The following is a 9,957-nucleotide window of genomic DNA, read 5'->3' as shown; positions in this document are numbered from 1 at the left end:
GATAATCGGGATGGGAGTGTCGGAGACAGTGCAATTGGCACAGGACAGAGCAGAGTTTAGGGCTGTTGTACATAAGGTCTCTATGAGTCACAAGCGACTACACAAAGTGTGATGACACCAGAGGAACACGATATACTTCCTGCTCTCCGTGAAGAAGAAAAATGTCAATTATTGAGTGCATACCATGGCCTAGAGAGCTCTGGTGACCTTGTCCATAGGGAGCTGTGCCGCTAACCCAAAGGTGGCAATTGTCCAGTGGTTCAAACCCATCAGTTGCTCCGCTGGAGAAAGATAAGCAGTCTTCTCTTGTGCGGTATACAGCCTCTGAAACGCGCTGGAGGGTCAGCTGTGAGTCAGCCCTCACTCAAAGAAAATGAATTTGAGTGTTTTGAGACTCAGTGAATGCTCACAACCCCACAAGACAGGCAGTAGTGTCTCCATTTCACAGATGGGCAATCCAAGGCTGGAGAGAATCTACAGAAGATCCCACAGCTGTGAGGAGCAGCACAGGAGATTGCAAGTGCGTCCCATTTCTGAAGAGCATCCACTTAGAAACGTCAGTTCCTGGCACAAGGCTCCTGTGCCATGGGTTGCTCCTGGCTCAGTGACCAGGCTCATTGTAGATGCGACTTGTCTCCTCGCGACCCAGGCTGCGGTCAAAAGAAGAGCTGATTTCATCTGTGGGATAGTGCTGACTTACCATCTATTTCAAGAATGAGAGGCTAGTTCATGCAAAGAATCAGACCTCATGAGGCAGTCTGCCATGGTGGTAGTTGTCAAGTGCCATCACACTGACCCTATGAACGACATAGCTGAGCCCTGTCCTATATCCTGCACCATCTTCACCATTTCTGACAGGTCTCTGTGTTAGTCCAACTTGTGCAAAGTCTATCTCTCTTTTCTGTCATCCTTATTCAAGAAATGTGTCCACCAAGACTGTTGCCCAAGATACTTTTCCAGAAACCCTTCTGAATTTGTTGTGTATTGTAGAGTCAGAGCCGACCCATACCTGAGTGTCCAGCAGGTTTCCAGAGGCAGTTAATCGCACAGGAGGAGATCTGGGTATATCTCAAATTAAGGCCAAGGCATGTGAACTCTGAATACCATCTCATCAGCAGTTAGACAGCATTTTGACCCTCATCCATTCTAATGGGCATAAACAGTGGTTACAACTGTTGTGGAAAATAGTGTAAGAATTCTTCAACAAACTAAAACTAGAACCATCACATGACCCAACAATTACACTCCTAGGAAAATAGAAGTAGGATAGGAATGTAAAGTATTTTTCTCCACCTCTCCAAGCATGACATCCCTCTCCAAGAAAGAGCCTCTCTTAGGAGCATGCCTGAAGTATGTGACACAAAGCTTTATCATCCTTGCCTCCAAGAAAAACTCTGGCTGCACCTTCTCCAAGACATATCCCTTTGTGTTTTTTTGGCCGTCTATGGGATGGTCAGTGCTCTTCTCCAACATCACAGCTCAAAGGCATCAATTCTTCTGTCATCCTTAGTCATTATCCAGCTCTCAGATGCATAACAAGTGATTGTGAAGACCTTGACCTTGATGAGGCGCACACCTTAGTCCTCAAACAATGGAATATTACTCCACCATAAAGAGAAATGGAGTCCTGATACATGTTACGATAGATGGACAGGGAATCACACCCAAGATCACTCATCTTTTTTTTTTTTTTTAATCGAGATTTTAAGGGGGGAGCTCTGGTGGCCTAGTGGCAAGAAGCTGCACTGCATCCCAGAGGAACACGGTTCGAATCCACCAGACGCTCTGCCGGAGAAGGAGGTGCAATATCCTCCTGTACCAGTCAGATCTGATTTGACGGTACACACACACAAAATTTAAAAAAAAATAAAAATAAATAAATAAATCGAGATTTTATTGTAAGTTAGCTCACTTGTGCACTAGAACTGCCCTTTGGGTTAGCAGTATAACTCCAAACAGATGATGTCACTGGAGTTCAACACTAGGTATCAAAACCGTCAACGTCAGTCCCCAGGAGATGGCACGGACTCAGAGCTGACCCTCTAGTGGGTTTTCCAAGGGTGTAAACCCCTCAGGAGGAGATGATTCCTCTTTCTGCCTTGGAGCACCTGGTGGATCTGAGCTGCCAAAGGTGCCACCTTTGGGTTAAACACTTTCTTCTGGACCAAGGCACCAGGGCTCCCTTTGAAGGTGTGCTCCACACATTGACATCAAGTCCACACCCTCCAGCGGAATTTCCAAGGGGGTAAATCTCCCAGAAGGAAGAAGCCTGCCCATCATCCCCGCATGGAGCCGCTGGGGGGTTCCGCCCACCAGGCTTTGCGTGGGCAGCACAGCTCCTTACACTAAGCCAGCTCCCTAAATGGTAAAACCACTCCCTGAACACATTGTTGTTATGTACTGTTGACTTTAAAGGGACTCATAGCTGACTCATAGCTGATCCTCCAGGGAGTTTTCAGAGGCAGTAAATTGCATGGGAGGAGATTGCTTCAGCAGAGCAGCTGTTGGACTCATTCAAACTGCTTATCTTTGGGTTGGTAATGGAATTCCTTACAGCTTGGCCACCAGAGTTCCCTCCTAAATGCACAGCTAGTCAATAACCAAGTTCTTTATGGTGTTCCTTTTCTTTTCCTGGTCAAGTGCCCTCAGGAGGGCAGAACTCTGAATGCATACTTAAATTAACACTCGCTGTCAACTCTTCTTTTCATTTCGCTCACATGAGGGTTTCTGTCAGCTCAAAAGAGCATCTACTTTAATAAGGTAAATAAATAACAGCCAGTTGTATAAAATAAGAATCATGTATATGACACAACATGATACCTAGCTTTTTTTATTTTCTTGTTTTTTAAGGCTTCGCTGTTTGTTTGGTATTTTTCCCACTGTATCTGCAGAAGGTCAAGGACTGCAGCCTTCAACGTGGATTGAGGCTCAATGTCAAGAAGACAAAGATTCTCACCACTGGACCAATTGGCAGCATCAGGATGGATGGTGAAGAGATTGAGATTGTTCACAGCTTTAGTTTACTTAGCTCCAGCAGTCAGGAAATTAGAAGACATATTGCGATGGGAAAGTCTGCTGTTAGGGACCTCTCTAAAGTACTGAAGAGCAATGGTGTCACTCTAGAGACCAAGGTGTGTCTGATACAGGCCATGGTCTTCGCAATCAATTGTTATTCATCAGAATGACTAGGGAGGACAGAAGGAGAATTGATGCCTTTGAGCTGTGGTGCTGGAGAAGAGTATTGAGTGTACCACGGACTGCTAGGAAAACAGATTCTTCCTAGAGAGGGTTAAACCGAGCTGCTCCTTGGAGGCAAGGATTCTGAGGCTTCATCTGATACTTTGGACATGTTGCAAGGAGGCTCTGGTACTTGGAGAGGGACATCATGTTTTGGTAGGGTGGAGGGACAGCGCAGGGGGGAAGGCCCTCTATGAGGTGGTTTGATTCAGTGACTGGGGCAATCCAGATGGGTGTGTCGGAGACAGTGCAACTGGCACAGGACAGAGCAGTTTAGGGCTGTCGCTATAAGTCGCAAGCGACTCGATGGCACATAACAACAATAACAACATACTAGTTTATTTACAAAATTCAAATATATTGTTTTCTAAAACAGATTCTTGCAGTTTCCTTCACCCTTACCCCCATCAAATCATATAACCCCACGAATAATTAGCCCCACTCCAAATACTGTCACTGATTTCCCCCCCCCTTTCTCATATTTGGAGATGCTTTGGTTTTAAGGAAAAGAAATAATTATTTCTATCATTAGCACTGGGTATTTTGGTTTAGTTATGCCTTTCTATGCTCTATAAACAAAAAAATTAGTATAAATTATTACCTAATAAATTGTAAAATAGAGGTAATTTTTTAAAAAGAGCATCTACACAGTTAGAGACCCTAGCGGATGCTGACGTGTGTCACCCTGATCCCTCCTCACTCCCTAAGAAGGCAGTCTTCTAAGTGCAGCAATGAATGAATGGAAATCCAAATTCTCTGTAAATGTTCATTAAAATTATTTAAAAAAAAAAAAGAAGGCAGTCTTCTGTTGTCACATCTTCTTAAAAAAGAACTGCCTCAACTCCAGTCACACCTTCAGACCAAATGTAAGTACAGTGGTTAGCCCTCTCACTCCTGCAAGCACCAGAGCAGTTACACAACTGTATGAGGCCATTCTAACTTCAGACCTGCCCGTGGATTTGGTGGGGCTCTTCCTTCGGAACTCCTGCAAACTCCCTGGCTTTACCTTCACCTATCTGTACGTCCCCTCTGTGAATGCAGGCACCAAACCACAGAACAGAAAGGCTCACTCACTTTGTACCTAACAGAAGTCACAGCTGGAATCGTCATTACCTTGAAAATGCCAGCAATTACTCCCACTATTACACCTGTAGTTAAAGCACTTTATCACTACACCAGCATTTACATTTTAATAAATACTTCAGTGTGCATTTTCAGCGTAGTTGATTTCCTGGGTAAGCCTGTGGATTGTACTTCATGGACTTAAAAATGTTCTAAGAAAGTCTGCAGACGCCCTGGCTGCATTGAAGAATCAGGGCAGAGAGCCCAGGGCCGATAGGGATGGGAACTCGGAGCCTCTCCATCTTTACGCAAAGCAGACGCACTCCACGCAGGTAGGGTCCCGCGCATGGCCTGGCCCAGGCCGACGGCGCCTGCAGCCTCCTCCGCAGCTCAGGCTCCAGGCGAGTGTTTGTTTTGTCCCCCACCCCCCTTCTGGAATGCGCACAGCTTTATATGAAATCCACATGGTGCCAGGCTGGGGAGGGCGGCGGCACCGAGGGACATTACCAAATTGACAACGGCCCGAGGCCCAGCCTGCCCCGGGGAAGCGTGGGGGAAACGGGATCGCCACGACGCCCTGCGCTTTGGACTCGGAAAACGTGCTCAGCGGGAACGGAATCGTCGCTAGGGACTGGTGGCCGAGAGCCCGGGTGGCTGGGTCCCCGCGGCGTCGCGGGCATGTCTGGCTGCCTTTCTGGCCTCGCCACTGGTTGGGTTCCGGTGCCCACGCTGCGCCCCAGTGCTGTCCTGTTCCCCCAGAGGCTCTGCGCTGCCAGGCTCCACCCCGGCTGGCCGGGTCCGGACCCAAAGGCACCGGACAAAGGGGACCCCGTCTGACTCCCCAGCGCGCTCCTGCCTGCAGCAGCGCCGTCGGCCTCGGGTGCCGGGCCAGGGCGCACACGGGACTACATACCGAGCGCGCGTTCTCCACTCGCCACCACGGCGACATCGGCGCGCAGCGGGGACCCTCCCTGCACCAACACCTGGCAACGCGCCCCGCACCCGGACGGTTCCCAGTCCCCACGTCCGTGCGCCCCGACGTCCCCAGCCTGCCAGCGGCCCCCGCCAGGCGCACTCACGTAGATGGAGTCGAGGTCGGATCTGTCGTAGAAGTGCAGCCCCCGGCTTAGCGCCAAGGCCGCGGAGACCTGGTCGTCGCCCGCCTCCAGCGCTAGGTCCCCCTGAGCCGGGCCGAAAGGGAAGAGCTCCTGGCGGCTCAGGCAGCCCCCGGGCCCCGCCAGCAGCAGCTGCAGCAAGAGGGCCCGCGTCCACGCAGTCCAGCCCCGGGCGCTTGCGGTCAGCATGTTCCTGGACTGCGCGCCCGCACACTCAGCGCCTCTGGGCCTGAAGGCCGAGGAAGGGCGGGATGTAACCGGACCCCCTCGGCCGCCACTCCCGCCCCAACTAGAGGAGGGGACCACGGGGAGATGGAGCAGGAGGGCCCCGCCCCGTCTACAGGGCGCCGCGCCCAGGCCCAGTGGCCGCGAGGGGGAGGGCAATGGGCGAATCTATGAGGCCCCCAGTGCTTCCTGCAGTGCCCGGACCCCCTACAAGGATCCCCAAAGGGGGCCCACCGGGGGCGGGCCGGGGCTGGGAGAGGGAGCGCAGCACCCGCTCAGGGTCAGCTAAACCTTGGACGGCAGGCGATGTGGAAAGGCATAGATACAGAATGAGAGTCCATGCGGAGGCCGCCCAACCTCGCCTAGAGGTCCCACTAGTTGGTGTTAGGATTTAGCAGGGATGGGGCCAGTGACAGGAACATGTATCCGTGCACCCGTTCATGCAGCATCTGCCCATGCTTGCCCCTGGGCCAGGTGCTGCGCAATTTCTGTAAGAAACAAGGCTGAACGCACTGGAACATTCTGATAGCAAGGCAAAGTGAACAGTCTATTAGGTTATTCGGTGGCGTTAGATGGGGTCCCTGAGGAAAGAGGGACATCAGGGCTGGAATAGCTCAGCTGGAATGTGAGGAGCTGGGGATGGAGCTGGGGGTGGGGGGGCGCTGGACGCCCGAAGAGGGGGATTTCAACTAACCAGGAAAACAAGGGTGAGATTGGGCTGGGGAGATCCTAGGCGCCAGCCTCAGTCCAGAATCTACTCGGCAGCTGCTCCCAGTAAAGCTTGGAATGGCCAGGTTAGGAATCTGAACAGTCAGTGAAGATATTCAAAGTTGTAACAAAGGAAGAGAAATGACTGGGAAAGGTGTGGCCTTTAAGAGAGTGATCATTGATTTGGCACTGAGTTCAAAGTAGAGATAGTGGGGTTATCTGCTGCCTGCTGATAGGGGAAATCAGACAAAGTGAGAAGCCGGAATGGAGAAGAAATGTCTCTAAGAGGCACTGGGTGAAGAAGGAACATGGTCAGACCGTAAAAATGATAGTTGAGGTGCAGGAAGAAAGTCAAATGTGAATGAAAGGTTTGATCCTTAGGCAGCTCTGGCTTCTGAGGGCCACTGAGTGGGGAGAGTCCCAGGGGGAGTAGGAGCTGGGGTGTCCTCAGGACCTGTTGTCAGGAGTTGTCAATTCTGAGTAGTAAAGAGGTGTCCGCATTTCTGTTAGGCAGTTAAGGACCTAGACCCCAGTTTGGAGTAATTCTTCCAGAAAACAGAAAATTGCATACAATATTTAGGGAGTGTGAATCTACTCAAGACCAACAGAAAATGTGAAGAAAAACATCTTCTAACTGAAAGTCTTTGACACCTTTGTCTTGTCAACTTGTTAGTCATCAGAAAGAGTATTCACTAATGCACATGTTTGTTGTTATGTATTGTGAAGTACTGTAAAGTTCAGAAGCTATAAATCCCATGGGAGAAGATTGCCCATCTTTCTCCTGTGAAGCAGCTGGTAGATTCAAACCATGTGCTTTTGGGTTGACAGCTCACCTCCTTACCAATAAGCCATCAGAGCTCCCTTACATGTTCTATAGAGAATAATTCATTTCATGGCCACAACTACCCTAGGAGATAATGGCTGCCCTTCTTTTTACACTGGGTGCAAATAAGACCCTAAGTGGTTTCTCACCTTGCTGAGGGCACAACTAAAGATGGTTCAAACCCACAGACGCCCTCCTTTTTAAATATGGGGTTTTTTTTTAAATATTTTCTTGGCTCTTCAGTGAACATTTATATAGCAATTTAATGTTCCATCCAACCCTCTCTACACAAATTGTTTAGTCACATTAATAGCTTTCTGGTTGTTTTGTATCCATTAATCTTGTTTCCTTGTCCGCTTACACTCTTGCCTTTGTTATAAAGTCATCGTTGACTACTTGGCCTCCTGGAAATGAGTTTTTCACAGCCACAGTACTGAAGGATCATAGTCATTCTGTGAGTTAGTCTGGTATTTAGCTTCAAGATGACCTCAGGGGTTCGCTTTGTTTAAATATTTGCAAGACTCTCTCTGGGACACCTTCAGGCTTAACTGTTGTTTTTACTACTGAGTCAGAACCAATTCATAGCTGACACTCCAGCGGGTTTTCAGAGGCTGTAAATCATGTGAGAAGACAAGACATTATTCATCTTTTTCCCTTGGAGCAGTTTGTGGTTTCAAACCACCTGCCTTTGGGTTGGCAGTGCAACTCCTTATCAGTAGGCCACCAGAGCTCCGTGGCTGTTTTAGATAGCATCAGGTTTAATGCCAAATCAATTGCATAAGCTAACAGCCCACAGCAGATGCTGGGAAATGAGTAGCTACTGTACCCTGTTTCACACAGTAAGTGGAAGGGTTGGAATTTGAATGTCAGTTAATCTGAAGGCAAAGCTCATATTCTTTCCACAGCACTATTTTGCCTTTCTATGGAAGAAATCGCGTGTCCTTCAATCTCTCCGCCCCCTGCAAGATATATTTGCATCTCTGAATCTGCACTACATTCAGCTTCTATTTATGTATACTTCTGTTCCGTTATTCCATCAGCATCACTTGTCAGGCAAAGTCCGACATATACTGTAAACTCTGCCGTTTACTATTTATAGCCCTGCGCTCACTACACTACATGCTGCCAGCAGGGAACTTAATGTGACACTTTCTCCCACCAGGACAGTGGGGCTGGGCAGCTGACACGCCTCTAGCATTTATAGCTTTATTAAAGAGTGAAATATTTATTAATATTCATGTGTATGTAAATACTCCCGTGGGTGCTCAGAATCCGTGCCTTAGTCCTCTCTGGTCATTATGCAGTGCATGTGAACATTCTCCAGGGTATTTTCCCCTTAGTGTTTCAAGCGTTTTTCCCCACATAGAGGCTCTTTGGGGCCAGGACTCTGTATTTGTTCCCCAAATGCTTAGAGTCCAGCCCAGTGTTGCATGCTCATCAGTAAAATCATTTGAGAAGCTCATTTAAAGGACACCAAGTAAATAACTGTTGGAGAGGATGTGTAGAGATAGGAACTCTTATACATTGTTGGTGGGATTGTAAAATGGTATAAACACTCTAGAAGGTAGTTTGATATTTCCTCAAAAAGCTGAACATAGGAATTTCATATGTCCCAGCTATTTATTCCACTGCTTGGAATATACCCTGAGAATATGAGAACTGAGGCTCAAACAGACAGTTGCATGCTAATGTTCATGGTAGCGTTATTCACCATCGCAAGAACATGGAGGCATCCAGATAGTCAACCACAATCACATGGATTGAGAGACTATGGTGCATCCACACACTGGCATACTACACAGCGTACAAGAGCAATGGTTTTGTAAATTATTACCTAACTTGGGAGGGACTGGAGAGCATTATGCTGAGTGAGCTAACTAAGTCTCATAAGAACAAATATTGCATACGACCATTATTGTAGAATGTGCATTAGGATCCAAGAGGAAGGAGAGGGGAAACAGACAGGTGAGATGGGAGGGGGTGGCAGTTAATCACAGGGTCACACATTTTGATGGGTGGAGGGAGGAGCGGTTGAAGGAAATGGGAAAAATCAAATAAGAAAAACAATGTATATGAACTTTGTAAAGAAACCAGAATAAAACAATGTATTCAAACTTTGTAAATAAATCAGTATAATTTTTTTAAAGTATAAAATTTTAAAAAATAACAAAAATAAACAGATAAACTGGGTGAAAGGAAAGACAATAAACAGTAAGGTGTTGATTAGACATTGCGATTAATTAATTATATTAATAAATTAGAATTAATGTTATAAAATAAAAGCTCATTTGACACATGTTGTTGCTGACTGCCTTCAAGTTGAGCAGGACTCAAAATGACGCCCCTCTACAATTATCAACATTTATTAAACATTTGACACATACTGTAGCCAAAACAACGATGCCCATACTAATCCTTTTTTTTTTCATTGAGCATTATTCACCATCGCAAGAACATGAAAACAGTCCAAATGTCCAACTACAACTGAATGGGTTGAGAAATTATGGTACACTCACTTGATGGAATACTTACTATGCAGCACAGAGGAACAATGATTTCTAAATTGCTACCTAACTTGGGAGAGATTGGAGTGCATTATGCAAAGTGAACTAACTCAGTCCTATAAGGACAAATACGGTATAATACCTTTATTGTAGAATGAGTATAAGGATCCAAGGGGGAAAGGGGAGAGCAAAGGGCTGAAGATGGGCGGGGGAGGGGAATGTTAATCATAGGGTCACACAATTTGATAGAGGGGTGAAGGAAGTGGTAAATATCTGGTGTGAG

The 9,957-nt window shown here is 47.3% G+C and overlaps 1 protein-coding gene across 1 annotated transcript in view; it reads right to left on the bottom strand.

The window, feature by feature from the left end:
• The window catches only part of NID1 (nidogen 1), an 87,637-nt gene extending 82,034 nt beyond the window's left edge, over positions 1-5,603 (bottom strand). Inside the window, exon 1 of the mRNA XM_006895377.1 lies at positions 5,379-5,603. Coding sequence (XP_006895439.1) covers positions 5,379-5,603 — 225 coding nt within the window. The remainder of the gene's footprint in view (positions 1-5,378) is intronic.
• Positions 5,604-9,957: the final 4,354 nt, after the last annotated feature.

The sequence above is a fragment of the Elephantulus edwardii genome, unplaced genomic scaffold (genome assembly GCF_000299155.1).
Source record: "Elephantulus edwardii isolate Elephantulus edwardi_28Jun2011 unplaced genomic scaffold, EleEdw1.0 scaffold00166, whole genome shotgun sequence".
NCBI classification, from domain to species: domain Eukaryota; kingdom Metazoa; phylum Chordata; class Mammalia; order Macroscelidea; family Macroscelididae; genus Elephantulus; species Elephantulus edwardii.
The sequence above is the reverse complement of the archived record's forward strand: the minus strand, read 5'-3'. Positions and strand labels throughout refer to the sequence as shown.